The 22997-nt window shown below is 37.6% G+C and overlaps 1 protein-coding gene across 1 annotated transcript in view; it reads right to left on the bottom strand.

Moving 5' to 3' along the window:
* LOC150085595 (serine/threonine-protein kinase PAK 1-like) overlaps positions 1-22997 on the bottom strand; it is a 121604-nt gene that overhangs the window by 61057 nt on the left and 37550 nt on the right. The window contains exons 3-4 of the mRNA XM_090373379.1: positions 16531-16682; positions 9723-9817 (exon numbers count right to left, since the gene is read on the bottom strand). Of these exons, the coding sequence (XP_090229505.1) occupies positions 9723-9817; positions 16531-16682 (247 nt within the window). The remainder of the gene's footprint in view (positions 1-9722; positions 9818-16530; positions 16683-22997) is intronic.

Below are 22997 nucleotides of genomic sequence, written 5' to 3'. Positions count from 1 at the left end.
AAATTCATCAAATTTATTTACTATGCTCCTAGCATTGGTGTGCATGCAAGTATACATGCATCTGTTCTTATTCTTAGTTACTCTAACACAGCCCATGTACTTAGAACTCTTTATTGCATATAAAACTTGAGTGGGGCATAGTACCAGTTCTCTTATCCTAGTAGGCAAGTATAAATAAACAGCAGCATGAGATATATAACCACGAGCACCCCTGTGGTGCAGCATTTACCTCTCTGGGACAGGTAACTTCCAGAATGGGAATGCACCCCTCACCCCCCAAAATCACTTAAATTCTATAGCAGTTTTTTTTTTTTTTTTTAATGAAAACTCCAAACACTAAAGGTATTATAACCTATAGTACTTAGTATCGTGTGTGGGTTGAAGGTTGAGAAGATGAAAGAAGTTACTTTTTAACACTAAACTTGAATTTATTTAGTAAAAAAAAAAAAAAAAAAAGGTAAAGTGCAGCCATTTTCAACCCACTGCAGGATGGAAGCCTCCTCAACAATTCATGCTGAGGGAAATGGACCATAATCTGCCACGCTGGTCCAGTGCGGGTTGGCAGATCGACTGTATTCAGCAGTCAGGGGCTTGAACCCCGGTCTACTCAAAGAGCGTGTGCTACTGCACTCCCGCTCTTGACCACTCGGCTACGGAGGCCTTCTTTAGTAGTAGTAGATTTATTTAGTAGTAGATTGTAATTGTTGCAGAAAATGGAAGTTGAAAGGATAAATGAGGAAGAAGGAAAGTTAGTACTGTGAGGTTGAAGTTTGACAGTAACTGGATGTTGACTGGCTTTGGTACATGTTTGTAAGATAAAGGGGGAATTATACACTGAAAGGACAGAATTCATGGGATACATGGTTACTGGGCAACACCATGTGTCACCCCCCCTCTCACTAGTGGATGAACCCACCGCTTGGCAGGTATATAAGTACACTGCATTCACATAGACAGTAATTCTATATCATTATGGATAAACGTGAGTTAACCACCTTTGAAAGAGGAGTGATAGTGTGTTGCCAATGCAAGTCACTCTATTGCAGAGGTGGTATGGTACAGAAATTGCACTATCCCCATTCAACAGTATCAAGAGTGTATCAGGAATATGCCATTTCTGGAATAACATCTCATCATGGATAGCGCTGTGGGCGGAGAAATGTGGTGGACGAACATGACCGTCGATGTGTCTTGCATTGTTTCAGAGAGCGACAATGGCACAAATCACTGCCAACTTCAATGAGGTAGATGCCAGAAATGTCTCCACCAAGCCTATAAGGCAATCATTAGGGACAACAGGTTATGGGAACTGCTGACTCACCAGAGTCTCATTGCTAATACCACGACACAGGACTCTACGCCTTAACTGGGCAAGAGAACATTGGCACTGGACCTTGGATGATTGGAGACAGGTCTCCTGGTCTGATGAGTCCCATTTCCAGTTATTTCGAGTGGATGGGAGGGTGCATATCTGGCGGAAACTGCATGAAGCTATGCACCAGTCATGTCAACACCGAACTGTTCAGGCAGGTGGATGGTCAGGAACAGTCTGGGGCATGTTCAACTGGCACACATTGGGGCCTCTGGTACGTCTAGATGCATCTCTGAATGGTCCAGATTATGTGTCTATCCTTGCAGACCATCTGCATCCCTTCATGGTCATTGCGCATCAACAGGGCAATGGAGTCTTGGACAATATGACTCCCCACAGAGCCACGTTGACTAGAACATGGCTCGAAGAGCATTCCACAGATTTTACCACCATGGAATGGCACCTCGCCATTCACCGGACATGAATCCTATGGAACATCTTTGGGGTGCTGTGGAAAGGTCTGTTTGAGCTTTGGATCCTCCATCCAGGAATGCGACGGCAGAATTATGGGCAGCGGTGCAGCAAGCATGGATGGATGGAAATACCCGTGAAACACTTTCGTGAACTAGTGTACTTAAAGCTCCGCCGTGACTGCCCTTCACCAGGCGGAAGGTGGGTCTACCATTACTAGGTAGGTATCCCATTATTTCTGTCCACTCAGTGTAGAAGCCAATTCAGAAGAACAATCCCCACATAAGTATCTACAGAAAAGGCATGCATTAGAAACAGAAACCTGTGAGACAGATAGTGGAGAGATTTTGAAAGAGATGGGTTAATAAATTAACCTAACTGCCCTCTTTTGAATAGAGTCTAGAAACCTGACAGAGGTTATGGGAAGCACCACCCATAATGTTGTTCCCCCAGATGTGGGAACAATATTACATGATTGGGTAGATTTGAGATTTGTACAGATTAAGTAGCTGTTTACAAGAAAAGAAATGTCAAGAGAAAAGAAATGTCAAATGTCTGGGTTTTCTCTAACTTCTCAAGTTAGAGAAAACCCAGTTTTTAGACGCAGAGGAAGCAATATTTGTAATGTGCCTATGCTAAAAGAAATTAGATGTCAGGGTAACACCCAATAGAGATATGTGATATTGCCTAGAAATCCCAGTGCCCTCGACGATAAGAAGAGCAGCAGAAGAATCCTTTTTGCAATATATAAGACATGACTGGGTTCTAGAAGAATTGAAATTAACTAAGTTATCTGTGCTAAGTTATATTACAGAATTACCTGGAGATCAGCATTTAAGAAATCGGTAGTGGACATTCTGAAGTTGAAGCTGCTTGTGCAAGGCATAGGTTCTGAAAGTGGAAGGTGGAATGCAATCTGCTATCATTAGCAAAACTATGGATAGGATTTCCAGTGAATGGAAGAAGGTCATTAATATACAAGAGGAGTGTGGGAGAAAGAACTGAACCTTGGGAAACACTAGCATTAGTGGAGAAGTTGGAAGACAGAGCGCCATCTAGGGGTGAGGGGTGACAGAAAAAAAAAAAAAAAAAAGGATAACCAATTACAAAAAATAATCAGCAATCCATAATGAAGGCATGATCAAAAGGCTTTGAAACATCAAGAGCAACTGGTTGAGGTTCAGCAAACTTTTCCATTGAATGTGTCTATAAACGGGTAACATAAGCCAATATATCACCAGCAGATCAACAACGACAGAATTCATACTGGTGATCACTGATCAGATGGGAGGTTAAGGTAATTAGCATTAGCATTAGTAGAGGCATTTGATGCAAGAAAGCAAGCTTATGCAGCATCAGCCAAAAAAATAAAGTAAAAAAAATAAATAAAAAATAACCACTTCCACTTCACCCCTCTGTTCGTTCGAAATACCTGTCCAGCTGAGCCTTAAACTTATTTAGACTATCAACTTCCACAACAAGGGATGGAAGTCTGTTCCACCTACCAACCACCCGCTGGCTAAAGACAAATTTCCGCACATCTATCCTACTTCTGTCTTTCCTCAATTTGAACTTATGCCCTCTCAGGTGATTATTCTGAGCAAGAGGAAGAATCCCATCAGCATTGAGCATGCTCAAACCATTCAAGGCTTTATACACCTCTATCAGATCTCCTCGCTGGTGCCTAGTCTCCAGACACTAATTTGCAAAACTTAAGCCTTTCTTCGTAAGAGCACCCCTTTGTTCCATTCACTAATCTTGTTGCTCTTCTCTGTACTCGTTCCAGCAGCTCTACATCCTTCTTGAAATGAGGCCTCCAGGCCTGTATACAGTACTCTAGGTGCGGCCTGACCATTGCCTTATACAAGGGAATAATCACCTCCTTATCCCTGCTAGAAAAACTGCTATATATCATTGACAATACACCATGAGCTACTCTTGCAGCCCATCTGCACTACTCAGAGAACTTCATATCTGCCTGCACAACCACCCCCAGGTCCCTTTCATTCTCTACCACTGTCAGTGTAGTACCACAGAGTTGATACGTTGCTCTGGTGTTGCTGTTTCCCATATGTAGTACTTTACAATTGTCAATGTTAAACTTCATTTGCCACCTCTCAGCCCATCTGCTCAACCTTTCCAGCTCCTGTTGCAGCAGCATAGTGTCAGTAGTATCCTTGACAACCCTGCCAACCTTCGTATCGTCTGCAAACTTGGACATAAGCTTGATATACCATCATCAATATCATTTATAAATACAGAGAACAATAAAGGACCCAATACTGTTATTAGTGGAGTCCCTGAGGGACTCCACTAATAACATTAGTCCACGATGAGCAGTGTCCACAGATTACCACTCTCTGTCTTCTCCCCCTCAATCACCCCTTTATCCATAGCAGCAATTTGCCTCCAATGCCACACTGCTCCAATTTGTGCAGCAGTCTTCCATGTGCAACAGTATCAAAAGCCTTTCTAAGACCCAAGTATATAATATCAAAATTATTCCCGGGATCCAGTTCTTTTGTGATTGCCATCTAATTCAGGAGTTGGCTGTTAATTCCAAAGTTGTAACTAGCATCAGGAGCTTCTACCACTGTCCAGTATGTGTGAACTGGCCACTTTCCTTGTGGGAAAGTAGTACTTGATCTCCATTGGAGGGTTCCAGTTTTGTCAATTCAATGCTGCGCAGTATCAGTGTTGTTACTGGCGCGTGCGCACGCACACACAGTAGCCTGACATCACACAGACTGACTCTTGCTAAGATTTATATTATCCCATCTACCATCTATACTGCAGAGATAGGGGAAACTCCTGGAGCCGTCAGACAACTAACACCTTTACCACTACCATCTATACTAACAAATTAGAATGTTTCATCATGGCAGATTTCAACCTTCTAGATATCAATTGGAACTCATGGGTTGCCTCCTCAGCTCACTCAGTAGCAGAACATGGTCCATGAGGTTGTCACAGACATTCTCTCAGATATGCCAGACAAGCTGTACTTGTTACCTGGGAGTCTAAAACGCTGATGGAACTGATATTCAGGTGACACTCAAGTCAAGTGGACCCAATTTCGGCGAAGTCCGGACGGTCTGTGACAGCCAAATCCTCTGCTTGCACCTTCACGATGGTGCGACTGTTAGTAATCCTGGGTATAACTTCTATGCACAAGTACATGGTGGGTGACCACCCAGGTGTGGCGCCCACACCACACGGAGGAACGGCGCCCCTCTATGTTACCAGGCAGTACTAGGTGGTAGATGACTCTCATCAGCCGGTGAAATACCACCACTTTGCTTATTGGAGGCTTGAAGTGGTGGAACCCATGTTTATTCTCTAGAGCTAAATTCCGGTCAACCCTTCCCTATCTCTTCCATCATGCAGTATGATTGATGACTTTTGAGGTTATGATGAACGTCGTGGCGAGATCCAATATTCCTCACATTTCGAGGGTACAGTTCTAAAACGATATTCACAGGCCGGCCGCTAGTTAGTACACCGGACCGAACCTATTGGTAACTCTCTAGGAGGCTTCCGGATCAGTTAGTGTATAATCTTGCTACCTCTACTCTGCCAGATAGTGACTGGAGGGAGTCCGAGTAGTGTGTATGCGGGGAGCATTGTCGAGGCCACGTTATGTCAAGGATCTGGGTATATTCTTACCACGTGTATGCCCTATCCAAAAATTTCATTACTTCATACAGCATGTTCCACCCACTTTTTCTTACTATTGAATACACCATGAATTGTCAAAATAATAGAGCAAGCTTATCTGCAAAAAGATCTAAACCTCCGAAGCACTTCCTAATTCATTTCACAAATATACGTGGTCTCAATTCTAATCTCAACGATGTCCATTTCCACTTGCAGTCTGACAAACCCCATGTACTTTTTTTGACAGAATCTCAGTTATCCGTTGATTCAACTACTGCTCATCTCAGATGCCCAAATTATTCGCTGTACGATTCCTTTCGCCCCAAAGGTGGTACTTGTGCATATGTCCGTTCTGATATTCCCTGTCAGAGACTTGGAAATTTGGAATCTCCTCTCTTTGATCTTCTCTGGCTTAAAATCCCTCTACCTCATTGTGTCAAATTCATCTGTTGTCTCTACCGTTCTCCCAACTCCACTAATCACTTGGAGCTCTTTGACTTTCTCTCTTTGCAACTTGACTTTCTCCAGTCCAACTCTGCTAACAGTGAGGTAATTTTCCTTGGTGATTTTAATGTTCACAACTCCAGCTGGCTTCCGTTTTCCAGTCACACCGACCCAACAGGTCGAGATGCTGAGGCTTTTGCAATTACTAATGACCTAGCACAGATTGTTCATTTACCTACAAGAATTCCGGACAATCCTAATCATACAGCCAATACGCTTCAGCTTTTTCTCACAAACAACCCTTCTAAGTACACGGTTGAAGTGAGAGGTCCTTTATGCACTTCAGATCACAACTTGGTGATTGTCTCTTCTCCAATGGAACCTTTATCTCATGGCTATTCCCAACCTCGTGTTGTTTGGCATTACAAGAATGCAAAATGGGATGACCTGCGAGACTTCTTTTCCTTGGTCAGATTACTGTTTGAAAACTTCTGATGTCAACGTTTGTTCAGATCGTGTCAATGAAATTATTCTTGCAGGAATGCAATCCTTTATCCCACACTCTACTTTAAAATCTCGTCCTTTATCTAAACCTTGGTTTTTCAATAAATGTGCTAAGGCTGTTCAAGAGAAGAATGTTGCATATCGTAATTTGCTTTTTTCTAATTCTTCAGTTTTCTGCCTAATTGTTTCTAATTCTTTCATTTTCTGCCTACACCAAAGCTCGCAACAATTGTAAAGCAGTTATTAATCAGTCCAAACTAGAGTTTGAACAGGCGAAGAGTAGAAAACTTGCTTCTTGCCCTAATGGTATCCGAGTATTCTGGTCTCTTGCCAAAGCTATTGGCTGCAACTTCTGCCCATCTCTGCTCCCGCCTCTGTCCAAACCAGATGGTTCTATTATCACTTCAGCCAAGGATAAAGCTGACCTGCTAGCATCCCATTTTTCTTCCAGCTCATGTATTAATGATCTTGGTAAAACACCTCCCACCATTCCCAACACGCTCCATTCAATGCCTCCTGTGGTCTTCCGTCAAAAGGATATCAGAAGGATTTTGATGAATCTTGATGCTAAGAAAGCTCCAGGTCCTGATGGTATTTCTCCACTTGTTCTCAAAATCTGTGCTCCTGAACTTACTCCTATTCTTTGCCGCCTTTTTTCACTTTCTTATTCCAAAGGTGTTTTTCCTTCTGCTTTAAAATTTGCTCATATCCAGCCAGTTCCTAAAAAGGGTGACAAATCCCTCCCATCCAATTATTGTCCCATTGCAATTACTTCTACTCTTTCTAAAGTAATGGAGAAATCAATTAACCGGCAACTCTTAAACTACCTAGAAACCTTCCGCCTGATCAACGATCGCCAGTATGGATTCAGTCAGTGTCGATCCACTGGTGATATTCTGGCTTATGTTACCCGTTTATGGACTAATTCAATGGAAAGGTTAGGTGAAACACAGGTAGTTGCTCTTGACATCTCAAAGTATTTTTATAGTGTTTGGCATAAAGGTCTTCTAAACAAGCTTCCATCTTATGGTTTGCCAACTGTTTTTAGTAATTGGTTATCCAGTTTTCTCTCTGATCGCTCACTGAGGGTGATGGTAGATGGCTCTCTGTCTTCTAACTTCTCCACTAATGCCGGTGTCCCCAAAGGTTCAGTTCTTTCCCCCACTCTATTCCTCTTGTATATTAATGACCTTCTTCGATTGACTGAAAATGCTATCCATAGTTTTGCTGATGACAGTTTTGCACATTGCATTCCACTTTCCGTTTTGAGAAACCTTGTCCTGCTCCATCAGCTTCAACTTCTCGAAAATCTGCTACCAATTCCTTAAATGCCGATATTCAGGTAATTCTCCAGTGGGGCAAAGACAACTTAGTTGATTTCAACCCTTCTAAAACTCAGTCTTGTCTTATATCTCGCAAAAAAGGATTCTTCTGCTCCTATGCTTATCTTTAGTGACACTCCGATTTCTAGGCAAAATGATATATCTCTTTTGGCGATTACCCTGACTTCTAATCTCTCTTGGCACAAGCACATTACAAACATTGCTTCCTCTGCATCTAAAAAACTTGGTTTTCTCTTTCACTCTCGGCGTTACTTTTCTTCCAAACAGCTGCTCACTCTGTATAAATCGCAAATCCGCCCTGCCATGGAATATTGTTCCCACATCTGGGGTGGTGCCCCAAAACCTCTCTCAAGCTTCTTGATTCCATTCAGAAGAGGGCAGTTAGGTTAATTAATGATTCATCTCTAACAGAGTCTCTCCACTCGCTTTCTCATAGACGTACTGTTTCTGCTGCATGTCTCTTCTACAGATACTTCCATGGGCACTGTTCTTCTGAATTAGCTTCTATAATTCCTGCTCTCTCTCTTTCAAAACAGTCCGAACACGTGCCGCCACCAGCCAACATCCATTTACTGTCCAACTTCAAACCCACAGAACCAACTTCCTTCATATGTATTTCCTGAAAATTACAATCTACAGACGTTCAAGTCCAATGTCAACAAATATCTTCTTCTTTCGTCTTCTCAACCTCCAACCCAAGCACGGTACTAAGTACTATAGGTTCTAATACCTCTCATGTTTGGGGTTCACATAAAAAAAAAAAAAAAAAAAAAAAAAAATTTTTTTTGATTTGCTGGTTGACTGCCTTCTACACCAATAGGTTAGAGAGGCAACAAAAAAAAGTAATAATCTTAATCTTATTATCAGTAGTAATTTTTCAAGTAAGGAACCTTTAAAAACAGGACTTGTATAGTTTGTTTCTTATGGATCTTTCTTTGAAAATTGAACAAGTTTAGAGCAACAGAGAATAAAATGTTTGTAGAGATGTGGAAACATGGGTGCATATTTTATATGATTGTGAAGAGTATGTGGACTAAGGACTGAGTTGAAATGTGGTACTCCAAGTATAACAATACTGGTAGAGGTTCTGAGATTCAAATAGTTAAAACAAAGGAAGATTTCATGGTATTTATGGAATCTGCAAAACAAATTTTTAAAAGAAGTTTTATTAGAAAATAAGCAAGACAGATGAAATTATAAATGGAATGGAAAAGAAAATAGAATGAAAGATAACAGAGCAAGAGTAAGATGAGAGGTAATTTTGTTCTATAACTGGCAGGAGTTTTGCCCAGGAACAGTGTACTCATCACTCTGCATTCTGTATGCATTTTTTTATGCAGTTCAGATTGTTCATTAAATTCTCATTTAGGAAAATCTCCATTCTGCATAAATAAAATATATATACATATAAAAAAAAAGAGCCCAAATTTGTGGTTTTATTGTATCTATGAGCAGCCTTTAATGAAGTTAGAAGTTTACAAATGGAAATAAATATTGCAATAAGAAACAGAAATAACTGAACAAAAGGAAGATCAATCACTAGTGAAAAACAAACATTAGAGAAAGAGGAAGGGGGGGCTTGTTCAAGCTAAGGCTAAAGGTTTAATAGGAAACAGAACAGCATGGTGGAAAATAGTGAACAAAAAGGTCATAGTCTAAGGCTACTATAATTGTAAACTGTATACTCACTGGATATAACAGATTTGGATGCTGAAAATTGATGAGTTTCTTATGAATATTTAAAGCAGCAAGTACTGTATAACTTTTAGTCCGAAGGCCTCATTTCATCCTTCAAGGGATGATGTGTAATTATTTCTATAATTCTGCTCACATTAAAAAAAAATATATATATAAAAAATAAAATGATTTATTAATGGTCTGGAAGTCATTACTATAATGAAATTTTACATAAACCTAGTTAAGAGTGTAAATCTGGCACTTAATGATAATTATATATCAATGAGTTAATAAACACAGAAAAGGGTACTTACATTTTGTTTCTGAGTTTCTTCTTGCACATTTAATATGGGTTTGACTTCAACCGGTTTACGTGTTGTACTAGAGCATGCATTTCTATCTGAACCCACTAAAAAAAATAAAGCAATAAAAGCATCAATTACCATGTATTCAAAATTATTATCTTTAAAGTAATAACACAAATTACCATATTTGAAAGACCATAGGACACTTCTCCCCTAGAAAATGTTGCCTAAAATTCCTCTGCATCTTTTGGCTTGAATGTATACTAGATATGCAGCGATTTTTTTTTTTTTTTTTTTTTTAAGATCAGACTGTATATCACAGGGGTGACTTACCCTGTGGCACTCCATGTTCAGCTCTTATGGGGGGGGGGGACCAGAAATTAATATACAGTTTAAATTCCACTTTTATTATAAAAATTATAATAAACTGGATTTCAATGTGATAAAAATCAAAATTCATATTTATCACATTTTTAAAAGCATTAATTTTTTCTGTAAGACATTGGTGACCTCCTCATGATACTGATTCTGTAGGGGCAAACATTTATTCATTAACCTATATTAAATTTATTTTCTACAGGTAAAATTGTCTATTTATTTATTTATTTATTTTACAAGTGCTTAGCATATACAGTAATTCCTTTATGCAGTTAGTGAAAACATTTGGTGGCATGGATCAGTGGTGGGGGAAGAGTAGTTAGTATTAGCCATATGATCCGTACGGAAGCCCTAGGCTTTTTGTTTTTTGAGGTACTGATTCTGGTAACTTATGGATATACCCATAGGTAGCATCTGATGCACTTTTCAACATATGCAGAACACTGTAGAAAAAGGTTACCCATTCCTGGTAACTGCTTAGCACGTTCGAATGACATCTTGCACATCTCACTAAAACTCATCTTTTATTTCCATAAAAATAAAAAATATATATAATAATAATAATAATAATAAATAAATAAAAATTCTACTTTCTTCTAGAAACCTTTCTCTGAAAAGGACACATGGAATTACCACATAGCTCTGCCTTACATTCAATATATGAGGTACCAACTACCGACCCCCTGCCCTCCCTCACCTGTTCTGCTTCTTCCAGCTAAGATCTATATGTGCAACAATAAACAGTGCAGTCAGTCCAAATTACTGGTATTAGTATTCATTTGAGTGACTTTATCCATAACTGTTGAGAATCAGTAATCCCTTCTGTTTAGACATCTTTTTAATATCTTGTTTCAGTGGTTCTTGCAATACAGTAGTTTTAATTTGTTATAAATTTGTAGTCTTGATGAAATAGGTACAAGACACAAGGTTTTTTTCATACACCGTTGGCTTCAAAATGAAGGCATCAAATTATCCAAAGCATGAAAACAGGGCAGCTGAAAGAGATTTTGGTATTCTTCTGAGAAAATGATACCTTCACATATGAAATTGTATTTCCAATATATGCAATAAAATATTTTTTCCAAAATTCTCCTCCAAAAATGAGTACATATTTTCCTCTGGCAAATATGGTATGTATATTCCTTTGGATGATGACCCACATAATCAGATGAAGAATCTTCACACTCATAATTTTTAAGAGTGAAATTTGAAGTGCACAATGGATTACCACCAGTGAAATTTGAAGCGCACAATGGGTTATGAACTGTTGTGTTCTAACTTTGTGTTAATCACGACTGCTCCTATCAGTCAACAACATTCTGCTAAAAGTTACCACTTAACATGTTTAAAATCATGAGGTATGTGTGTGTATATAGGACAGCTCCAACACATGTGCTATTCTGGGAAGGATGCTATCTACTCACTGTTCCAGTATTTTCCAATCCAAGCTACATTCATCTGTATTATTAGGACAGATTTACTGAAACCTGGCCTGCTGTAGTTTCATGCATCTAGTGTGTGCATGTGTTCTCAGGTTGACTTGCATATAGGGGTAGCTGGGCAAACTGCAAAATACCTCAAAGGGGAAAAAACCTACTCCCTCTGCCTAAGATCCACTAACTTTCATTAACAAAGACCTTTAAATGAGGAATGGTGGAATAGTGCATTAAGGAATAATATGATACAAATTTCTGTTCATATTCTATATACAGCCACAATAACTTATTCCAATGTAATGGAATATTGGAAGTTGCCCGCAAGGGTGAACGAAGAATGTTTTGTAAAATACTGTCTAGGCACTTCTTCATGAGGAAACAATACAAGAGTTTTCATTTATTTTTTTTAACCAATGAAGAATAATTCACTTCCTTATATCATTATTTCATTTTAATAATGGCTAATACAAATTTAACAATGGCTAATACAAATTTTAATATTTACTGTAATACAATTAGACATCACAGGAATATCAGGAGCATACGGAAACTCTGATACTTGGGTCACAATTTGAACATGACAATTTAAGAGGAGTTTACAACTTAACTACAGACACTCCCCGACTTATGTAGGGGTTGAGTTCTGCGGAACTCGGCATAAGTTGAGTTTTACATAAGTTGGAATTTCCCTAAATGCTTATGCAGCACTCACAACTATGCTTGCTGAATTTGATTGAAGCAAAAAAGAAATGTTCGATGAACATGCAAACAGAATTATTTATTCAATTTTTTTTTAATCTCGTGCGTAGGAAAGATTACAAATTTGTGCAATTACAAAAATTTCAAAATTATAAAATTACAAAAAAAAAAAAAAATCTCCAGCTGATAAGCATGCCACTGCAGAGGTTGAGGGCTGTGGAAATTTAGAAGGGGTTTTTCCCAACACATCACAAAATTTCTCTGCTGCTGCAGAATTTGCACTGGCAACTTCAACTTATACTTTAACGTTGTGGAAACCAGCGTGATGCTTGAACCTATCAAACCATCTATTGCTTGCCACGAACTTGACTTGGGGTTTGCTGTACTTTTCCTTAATTAGACTTAGGGGAAATTGCTTCTGAATTTGATTTTCCATCCATATTATTAACAGCTTTTCCACCTTCCATATAGCATCTGAACACTGTTTTGTGATCACTGTTGATCTTAACTGCGCTAATTCTTTAACATGTTCTTTTATATGCGCAGTCCTTTGTTCTTTCATTATTGTAATAAGTACTGTAAATAGAAATGAAGAGAAGATTCTGAAAATGTATTTATGTTTTTTATATGACTGAAGATTTCAGTGAAGTGGAACACATTTCACCATAATAATGTAAAAACCCACACAATTCCAGTTATCAGGATTATCGCAAATGCAATAAGATCAAGTTTACTACCTGTTTATAATAGATTACACTAACGGAAAAGCCCAATAAACCAGAAAGGGCAAATTGTTTTAGGGTCGTGATCTCCAGAAATGTTCTTTAGAAAAATATCAACAAAGCTATTAAAAATTGATTCTTATAATGGAACATATGAGAACAATGAAAGGGTAGTGTCCATTATAAAAATGACCTTCTAGAGCGATAAATAGCTTAGTTATATAGCAAAAATTTCAACTTCTGAGGTCTTGGAATGAATTACCAAAAAAAACACAATGTGTTACTGGGTTCACAATGCAATGTTTTCACAATACCCCCATTTATTTCTATGGGATGCAAAATGCGTTTCCATGATTTTTTTTTTTTAAGTTTACACTGGCCGGCAAAAACTTACATAAAGTCGAATTTACGAAGTTGAGTATTGCGTAAGTCGGGGAGTACCTGTATAACTGTTGACTCATAGCCCTACCTACCTTTATTGAAGAATAGGACCAAGGCATATGAGTAACCAGAAGCAAATATTAGTAATACTGTAGAACAATTATCTTTTAAGAGCACAGAGGGTGACATTGTTGTAAATAGTATTAATGATGTTAATCATACGCAATCTAGGGGACACTCCCCACCATAAGTATAAGATGATGCTGAGAAAAGCAACAAGTGCCAGGGCTGAATTTGAAAGTGTCTGGATTTTAACGCAGGAATGACAGGAGGAGGAAGTTCATAATATGAGCTCTGTCGATCAATTCAGCCCTAACATGAAGACTGAGCAAGGCTCATGGGATAGAATTTTTCTGAGAATGCGGGGGGGGGGGGGAACAGACCTCACAGACTAATAATTTAATTACAGTGATAAGGCGGCTTCTTTTCAGACAGTGTTCAAAATGTATACATAACAGCAGTAGGATTGTAGCTTGCCAAGCCAAAGTAAGCACTGCATCTTCTTGGGGTTGGTTAATTCTGCCATGATTAGAGTTTTATAATTATGCTGTGATACATTAGGGAGGGAGGGAGGGAGGGAGGGAGGGAGGGAGGGATAGAGAGAAATTATTACCAGAGAAAGCAATATTCTTGATTTGAATATCAGCAGAGATTTGACACGTATTAGGAATATTCAAGTAACAGAATCAATAGGTGGCAGTGATAATAGTGTCAATCTTATCCTTTTACAGGAATGGGGTTTTGTTTTCACAGAGGTGATTTTTTTTTTTTAGGTGGGGCAAAATGTAGGACCAGAGAGGTAATTGTAGATACTACTTTTTTTTTTTTTTGTAGTTGTTGGCGCATCGGCTTCTGTGGCCATAATGCACCTTCCAAGGTTTTTGCAGTACTTTGATCCAAGCCCGAGGCGGGATTTCGATCCCGCAACCTTTGGGTTGCCAGGCAGGCACTTTACCCACCCGGCTAGCCCGGTCGGCATGTAGTAGATACTACTAAGCATTTTATCAAATGCTAAGAGATGCTGTTCAAAATTTAGATCAAAATGGGTATTAGATTAACTGACAAGTTTATTGGCACAGAAGAAAAATATGAGATGATTATAAATTATCAGGGGACACAGAATCCTACTGTAAGTACAAATCACTCTGTAATCAAGTTACTTGTGGGGGGAGGAAATCTACATATGCTATAAGGTCTTTGGATAACAATGCAACAAAAGCAGCAGGGAATTAGAAGAAAAGGGCTGAATTACACTGGTCCACTTGATATGAACAGCATAACTACTGAAGATCCTGTACAGACTCATTAACACATGCCAATGAATATAACAATGACAAATTGAATAAACATTTTGTATCTATATTCATAGGTGAAGATATTTTCAGAGCTGGGGATAGCAGATATTTATCTAATTCTAACTGGGAGTTAAATGATTGCATAATAACTGAATGGAAGCTAGAAATGAAATTATTGTGAACTTCAGCTAAAAGTGAACAAGACACTTTGTACTGAAGGAATTATCTAATTATATTAAAAAATTAGCAAAAGAGTTAATCAAACTTTTAGCTAACACCCTTGGATTTTTGCATGTCTTTTCTATAAATATATTAACTGTTCTTATGAACTTGCATCTGTAATTCTGACATTTTCTTGCAAACAAATAGGCAAACAAGTACATCTGGCAGTCAATGTCCCCACCACAGAACTTTTACCTCATCTAAATCAATGCATCATGAATAATCAAACTAAGAAACTTATCTATGAAAAGATCTAACCTTCCCAAAAAATTACTAATTAATTTTACCTATATATGTGGTCTTGAATCCAATCTTAATGACATCCAAATTTACATTCAGTCAGTCAAGCCCCACTTATTTTTTGGGCAAATTTTAAATATTTTGTTTCCTTCAAAAAATATTCGTCTCATTTGTTCCAAGTACTTTCTCTGATCTCCTCTATCTTAAAATCTCTTTACCCCATTCTTTCAAATTTATCAGTTACCTCTATCATTCCACTAACCTTACAAATCACTCAGAACGTAGGACTTTCTTTCTCTGAAACACTCTTCTGCAATCTAACTTTCCTAACAGTAAAGCCATTTTTCTTGATGATTTTAATGATCACAATTCCAGCAGGCTTAAGTTTTTGGTCACTTGGACCTAGCCATAAACAACTTTTTCAGTTCCCTACTACAGTACCAGACAACCCTAACCACGTAAACAACACTATTGATCTTTTCCTCACCAACTCAAAGTACACAGTTAATTAGTGGTCCTCTAGTTATCTCAAATCACAACTTGACCTCTTTTCCGTGGCGCCTCTGTAGCCAGGTGGGCAGGAGCAGCAGTGCGCAGCACACACTTCTTGATTAGACAGGGGTTCGAGCCCATGACCACCAAATACGGAGGATGCGGAAAGGTCAGGGAATGACCACTGCATATCCCCGGAGCAATATGGCCTTAGTTGCTAATGCTCCTAAAAACCAAACAACAACAACCTCTTTTCCAATGGAGACTCTCTCTCTCTCTCTCTCTCTCTCTGATGGGCATTCTCAATCGTGTGTCATCATTAAGAGAATAAAAATTGAGATAACTGTATGATTCATATTTCTCTTTTTCTTGGTAGCCTACTGTTTTAAATTTTCAGAACCTAATGTGTGCACAGTTCATGACCATAAAATTATTCTTTCGGGATTGATTTTGATTTGGTAGTTGTTGGCACATTGGCTTCTGTGGCCATATTGCACCTCCCAAGGTTTTTGCAGTACTTTGATCCAAGCCCGAGGCGGGAATCGAATACGCGACCTTTGGGTTGCCGGGCAGGTACTTTACCCACTCGGCTAGCCCGGTTGGCATTCTTTCGGGATGAATTCCTTTATTCCTCATTCCGTCTTGAGCAGCCATACATGTATTGTGAAACTAAGGGGTGGATAAAGGATGACAGTTTAGGATGGAATTAAATCCATGTAAACTGCCTACATGGCTGTGCATCATACAATAAGAAGAAACAGACTGTGTTCACCCTGTGTGTTGGGCATACCTAGTGTAAACCCCACAAAGATGTAAACATTTGACAATTTTATCATTCCGACATTTAGTAAAAGAATTACAAAAAACAAAAAAAATCACATTCATAACCTACCTGATAGCTCATTTTCTATTTCTTCTGATTCTTCATCAACTGTCTCTGTAGTAGCCAAATATTTTGCTTCTCCTGGCTTCTTTTTTATTGAATGAGCATAATATTTAAGAGCTTGTATTACAGCTGTGGGATTTTCACTCTGCTCTGTTTTGCTATATGGCAAAATATTAAAAAATGCCATTGTATACACAACACATATGCAATGTATAAACACATGAAAAACATAAATCTGAGTAGAGGATCTATTTTAACTTAAATCAAAACTAGCTTCATTTAAATTAAATTTTATTTCTTAATATGCAGAGGATATTTTAAAATAAATATGATAATATTAAATCAATAATTTTCAGCACCACAGTTCTGAATGCACTGTGCATTTTTGGTGACAGCATACAAGTTTAAACCTTCAACTACCTTAGCTGTGGTGCATGCTAACTTTTTTTTTTTTCTCTTTTTTTTAATGGAAACCCCAAACACGAAAAGGTATCAAAACCTATAGTACTTAGTACCGTGCATGGGTTGAAAGAGAAGTATGGGGGGGGGATGCCGGAAACTTTGCTCTAGAGACTAAACATGGGTTTCACCACTTCAAGCCTCCAATAAGCAAAGTGACGGACCATGGTCAGCCCAAATATGATCAAGCATGTCTTCACACCATCAAGCCAATCTGGGAAGCTGTAAGGTGCTAGGGCTATTTACGGCAAGGAGATTAAGTCTGATAATGACATGGGGTAATAGCATAGATACTCCATATATTATGATTTTGAAGAAAATATATGAGAGTACTACATCCTTTATTAGACTAGACAAAGACAGTAGCAAATTTAAAATCAAGAAAGGAGTTCGACAAGGAGACACAATATCTCCGAAGCTGTTTACTGCTGCCCTTGAGGAAGCTTTCAGAAGATTAGACTGGTCGCAGAAAGGAGTCAATGTGAATGGAGAGTACCTAAACCATTTACGATTTGCAGATGACATTGTGGTCATAAGCCACGATCCCAAAGAATTAGAGGAAAATCTTAATCAGTTATGCACAGTTAGTAAGGATTTTGGACTAAAGATGAATATGGCTAAAACAAAAGTAATGATGAACAAGTATGCCACAGAAAGGGAAATAATGATTGAAGGAGCAGTAATTGAAAAGGTGGAGTCATATACTTATCTGGGACAAGTTATTAGCTGTAATAATGATAAATGGCTGGAAGTCAAGAGAAGAATAAATTTTGGATGGATAGCATTCAGGAAATATAGTCACATACTGAAGAGCAATATCCCAGTTTGTCTGAAACGTAAAATAATGAATCAATGTATACTCCCCACCATGACTTATGGAAGTGAAACTTGGGCACTCACCAAAAGAATGGAAGAGAAGCTAAGAACTACACAGCGAAGAATGGAACGAATTATATTGGGAATCAGACTGTTAGATAAGAAGAGAAACACATGGATTAGGCAGCAAACACAAGTAAAGGACATTCTTATCAAAACTAAAGAACTAAAATGGTCTTGGGCAGGACACATAGATCGAAGACATGATGACAGATGGACTAAGAAAATAACAGAATGGTACCCAAGAGGAGCTAGAAGAAAACCTGGAAGACAAAGGCGGAGATGGATAGATGAAATTCATGAGTTTTTGAGTAGTAAATGGATGGCCAGTGCTCAAAACAGAAGGAACTGGAAAGTTGCTGGAGAGGCCTTCATCCTGCAGTGGATTGAAAATGGCTGATGATGATGATGATGATGAATATCATACATGATAGATGAAGAGATTGTCTGATTACAAGATTAACCCAGTAGTAGTGGCACAAATTTTAACAAAAAGTGTGGTGCAAGATCTGACAGTTCCCAAAATGTTTTTGATTTTTTCTGAATTGTGCTTAGAGTACATAGTTAAGTGTTCAGCATAGGGGTGTAGTAGAACGTATGTCTGAGTTTACCAGTCCAGCCCATACTGACCGCTAAATATGGTAATGATTGTATTCATCATAAAAATGAATAACTTTAAACTTATTTATGTGGTCATGCTGGAGTATAAACAGAACTTTTTTTTTTTTTTTTTTTTTTTTAGCATAATAACAATACTTGATCTTTTACTAAAGGATTACAATACATACTGAATGTAAGTAGAGAAGTTATTGCAGCTAAAAGTGAACAAGACTTTGTTGAAGGAATCTATCTAAAAGAGAAACTTTTAGCTAGCACCCTTGGATTTTTGCATATCTTTTCTATAAATATATTAACTGTTTTTATGAACTGTTATATTTTTAATGAATAATTTGAAAATTAAAAAAAAATGTTTTTTAGATGTTATTTTCCATGAAACGAAACTTAATTCTGCCGATGGACGGCCAATGATAACTATCATTAATTAGTTCCTTAAAAATGCAACAGATAAGGAAACAATGGATATTAGACTTCCATGTTATAAATGATAATTGGTTCCAGGTCAAACTTTGACACTACACTCCTTTTTCAGATAAACATTGATAAAACTATAGTTTAAGGGCTATGGCTTCCTGGAGTCATCCTCCTCCTCAAAAAGAAATCTAGAATTGACTGCACCCTAACCCCAAGAGCAGACAATGAAGAGCAGTGGAAATCATTTGATGCAACAAGAACGACTTTGACTTTCACTCTGCATTCAGGTACTCATCTATAATTTCCTTCATTGGCACCAAGTGCTTAAAGAAACCCATCAGTCTCAAAGCTCTTAGTTTTGTGTTCTCCATCCCTTTATCAGAACTCCTCAGAGAAGGCACCTTGAATTCACTTAAATAAACATTACACAGCTCTAAATTAAAACTTAATCAGTTAACAACTCAACAATAAGTTTTCTTCCATTTTCTTTTCTAGTTCACCTCTTGAAAAAAAGATGAGAATCAGCAAAACATTCAGTCCATAACTTCCTGTGCATTCATACAATAGGAATTTATTAGATTGCATTCTTAAGACAAGCATTTCCAAAAGTGAGCGTTTCGCCATCATTAACAGGAGAATATTTTTACAGGAATGGGATACACTTAAATAAATGGGGCATAAAAATATTTACTGATAATATCAAGGAAGTGTTAGATGGTTTTGAAAACTGCTAGCCTGGGGAGACAGATTAACAGTAGCTGCAGTCCTGAAATACTGGTTAAGCCATCAAATGCAGAGAGAGCAGTGTTATAAGAAACATGATGCCACTCAGACATAAGAGATGCAGAATTTGAAAACGGAACACAATGTACATAGAAAGGGCAAGCAAGACCAGGAATTATGCTCTTGGTTAAAAATTATTTAAAATCTAATGATTGGTTTGGTTTGGATTTTATTGGCACATTAGCATCTAAGGCTATAATGCACCAAAACCCGGTTATATACAAAAATTAAGCATTCAGTGACCTAATTAGTTAGGCCACCATGTCAAGATATATAATAATGTAGGTATAAAAGGTATAAACATATATCAACAAAGAAATAACAATAAAAGGTACATTTTAAATACAAGTAAAAATGTTTAATGATTTTAAATAGCTAAAAACAGCAGACAGACACATGGTCATTATCGGATAAAATCTGAGTGAGTCTATAAGGCTCAGCCAGATGACTAAAGGCGGCAAAATATAAATCACGTTCATGTCTAAAAAGTGGGCACTTGGTTAAAATGTGACGAATACTTAAAATGGTGCCACAGTTCTCACGCATAGGACAGTCATCTGCCCTCAGCAGAAATGCATGTGTAAGATGACTGTGTTCTATGCAGAGGCAAGCTAGAACAACTTCCTCTCTGCGGTTCCTGCTTAAAATCTAAGGCAGTGCATCCAGTTGACATGGGGTTGCCAGTGCAATATTAAGGCCATTTGGTGTAACAAAAGCACTGAGAAAACAAAAATATGGGGGCAAGTTACAGGAAAAAAGGCCATGGTTAGTATGATGATTAGCTACACAAAAATGATTGAGCCAGTAAATCAGAATGTCTTATAATTGAGACTAACTTTCCAGATATTGACTGGATCTTGAAGATTGATCACTCATACAGTAGCAAGACTTTTCTGATTTATTAGATAATTGTTTTCTGATAAAGATACCACAAATGGCAGTGATAATATATTTATGTGGGATGTACAGTGGTTGTAGACATTTTTTAAATTCTGTTCAGTGGAACCAACTGATAATGTTACCAACTGTAAATTCTAAATGGGAAAGGTTCAAGGAAGTAATTGCAGACACTACTAAACTTTTTCTACCAATTAGAAGGAAGCCAGTGTTCAAAATTTAGAGCTAAGTAGATGTCAGATGAACTGATGAGAATAGTTCCTAGTAATAGGAGATGAGGAATTACATCCATAAATCAGCACAGGTTACAGAAACCTGCAAGTACGAAGTCAACAATCAAGTAACTAAGTTGGTCAGGCAAGATAAGGCAGATAATGAGAAGTGTTTTTGGCTAAGAATGAAAAAGAAAAGTAAAAAGGAATTCTTTGCATATGTTAACACCATAAGTGAATGGTGAATCACATTAGCTCGCTAGATATGAGCTGCATAACTGTTAATGATCCTGTCCAGGTTTCTGACAAGTTAATTATTTTTAGCATCCACATTCACTTGCAACAAAGTTTATAGGGATGGGTATACTAGAAGTACAGTAAGTTATAACTGGAAATTAATGACTTTTGTAGTAACTATAAAGAAAGTGGAAGAGTGAAATTGAAGCTAAAAATAAACAAGGTGCTAGAGACCAATGGGATCTATTCAATTATAATTATTCACATATAATTACACATTCAATTATAATTTGACATTGAAGAATCAGCAGAAGACGTAAATAAACCTTTAGCTATAATTACAAGGTTCTGAGTTGGTATCATATTGACAGGAGTTGCACAAATATTTCTCCAATTGACACAGAGGATCAAAGGATGAAATGGGTAATTAGAGACCAAAAAGATGAACTTCTGTCCCAAAGCAAATAATGGATTCAATGGATAAATAAGTAATGCAGGATCATCTAGAGAGGAATGCAGTTATAATTACAGCATGAATTTGTTAAGGAGCGATCTTGCCCAATCAATCTGATTGGATATTATGACACAGTAATAAAGGAACTCAATGCAAAAAATAACTAACATCACAGATATCAAAGAAGAATCCAAAGACTGCTGTACAAACTGGAACAGTGGCGCAAACTGTTGCTATGAATAAAGGGATGGTTGAATGAGAGAAGAATGGTTATCAGTGGACAGTGCTCTTCTTGAGCTAATGTTATTAGTAGAGTGCCCTAGGGTTCTGTGTTGGGCTATTGTTGTTTTCAATATTTATTACTGATAAAGGCATATAAATTCAAATGCACATTAAAATTGAGGAAGGATGGTAACAGGATAGTTGTGTGTAAATTTGCCTTCTGCCAGCAGAGTTTAACTGTTGGAACAATCTCTTGTATTGTAGTGGCAGGCAGTTTGAATAAATTCAAGGAAAAACTAGCCAAACTATTGGAGAGGATGGATAGGTGATATAAAATGTTTTTTTTTTTTTTTTTTGCTGATGCTGTATAAGCTTGTTTCTTGCATTATTTGCCACTACTAATACAATATCATGTTTGTTAATGGCATAAAGATTAGCAGAGGGATAATGACAAATCAGGGTGTATTACTGCAAGACTTAGAGAAATTAGGCAGATAGGCTAAGAAGTGGAAATTGAAGCCTAACCATAACATACAACTATAAAAAATAGTGGGCCAATAAGTCAGAATGTCTTATAATGGAGGATTTTAACTTTCCAGATACTGGAACTTATGGTATCCATACACTGAAAACACTTGTGGATTTATTGCATAACTGTTTCTACAGCAGCATGTTAGAGAGGCAAAAAAAAAAAAAAAAACAGAGCAATACTCTTGATCTAATTATCAGCAGTGATTCTTCATGCATTAAGAATCTGCAGATAACAGAACCACTACATGGCAATGATTCAGGGATGCAGTAGTAGAAGCAACTATACTATTTATATCAACTGAAAGATAGTGTTCCAGGCTTATACCTAAATGGATGACAGGTGAACTGATGACACTTGTGGCAGAGAATGCAAGGGATGCATATAAACCTTCGGGTGATACAGATGCATATGGTAGATATAAACTACTCTGTAATCAAGTCACAAAGAAGGTTAGGCAAGCTAATTCAGATTATGAGAAGTCTTACAAACGATGCAAAGACTTCTCATTATTTTCTGCATTAGCAAAGACTTCTTTACTTCTGTAAACACTAGAAGGAAAGTGATGAATCAGCTTAAGTTGCTGAAAAACTGAATAGGTATTTTGCTTCTACGTTCACACATGAATCCTTTAGGGAAGAGAATGTCAAAAAGTTTATCAAACTCTAACAGGGTGCTAAATGATTTTGGGGTAATAGAGAAGTGAAAGAAAAATTGTTGAAACTAAATAAAAAGGGCAACTGGGGTGGACAGGATTTAATCAATTATATTA

This window comes from Mastigoproctus giganteus, chromosome 5 (genome assembly GCF_048544385.1).
Source record: "Mastigoproctus giganteus isolate SK-2022 chromosome 5, ASM4854438v1, whole genome shotgun sequence".
Classification (NCBI taxonomy): Eukaryota; Metazoa; Arthropoda; class Arachnida; order Uropygi; family Thelyphonidae; genus Mastigoproctus; species Mastigoproctus giganteus.
This window is presented reverse-complemented; position numbering and strand designations above follow the sequence as displayed.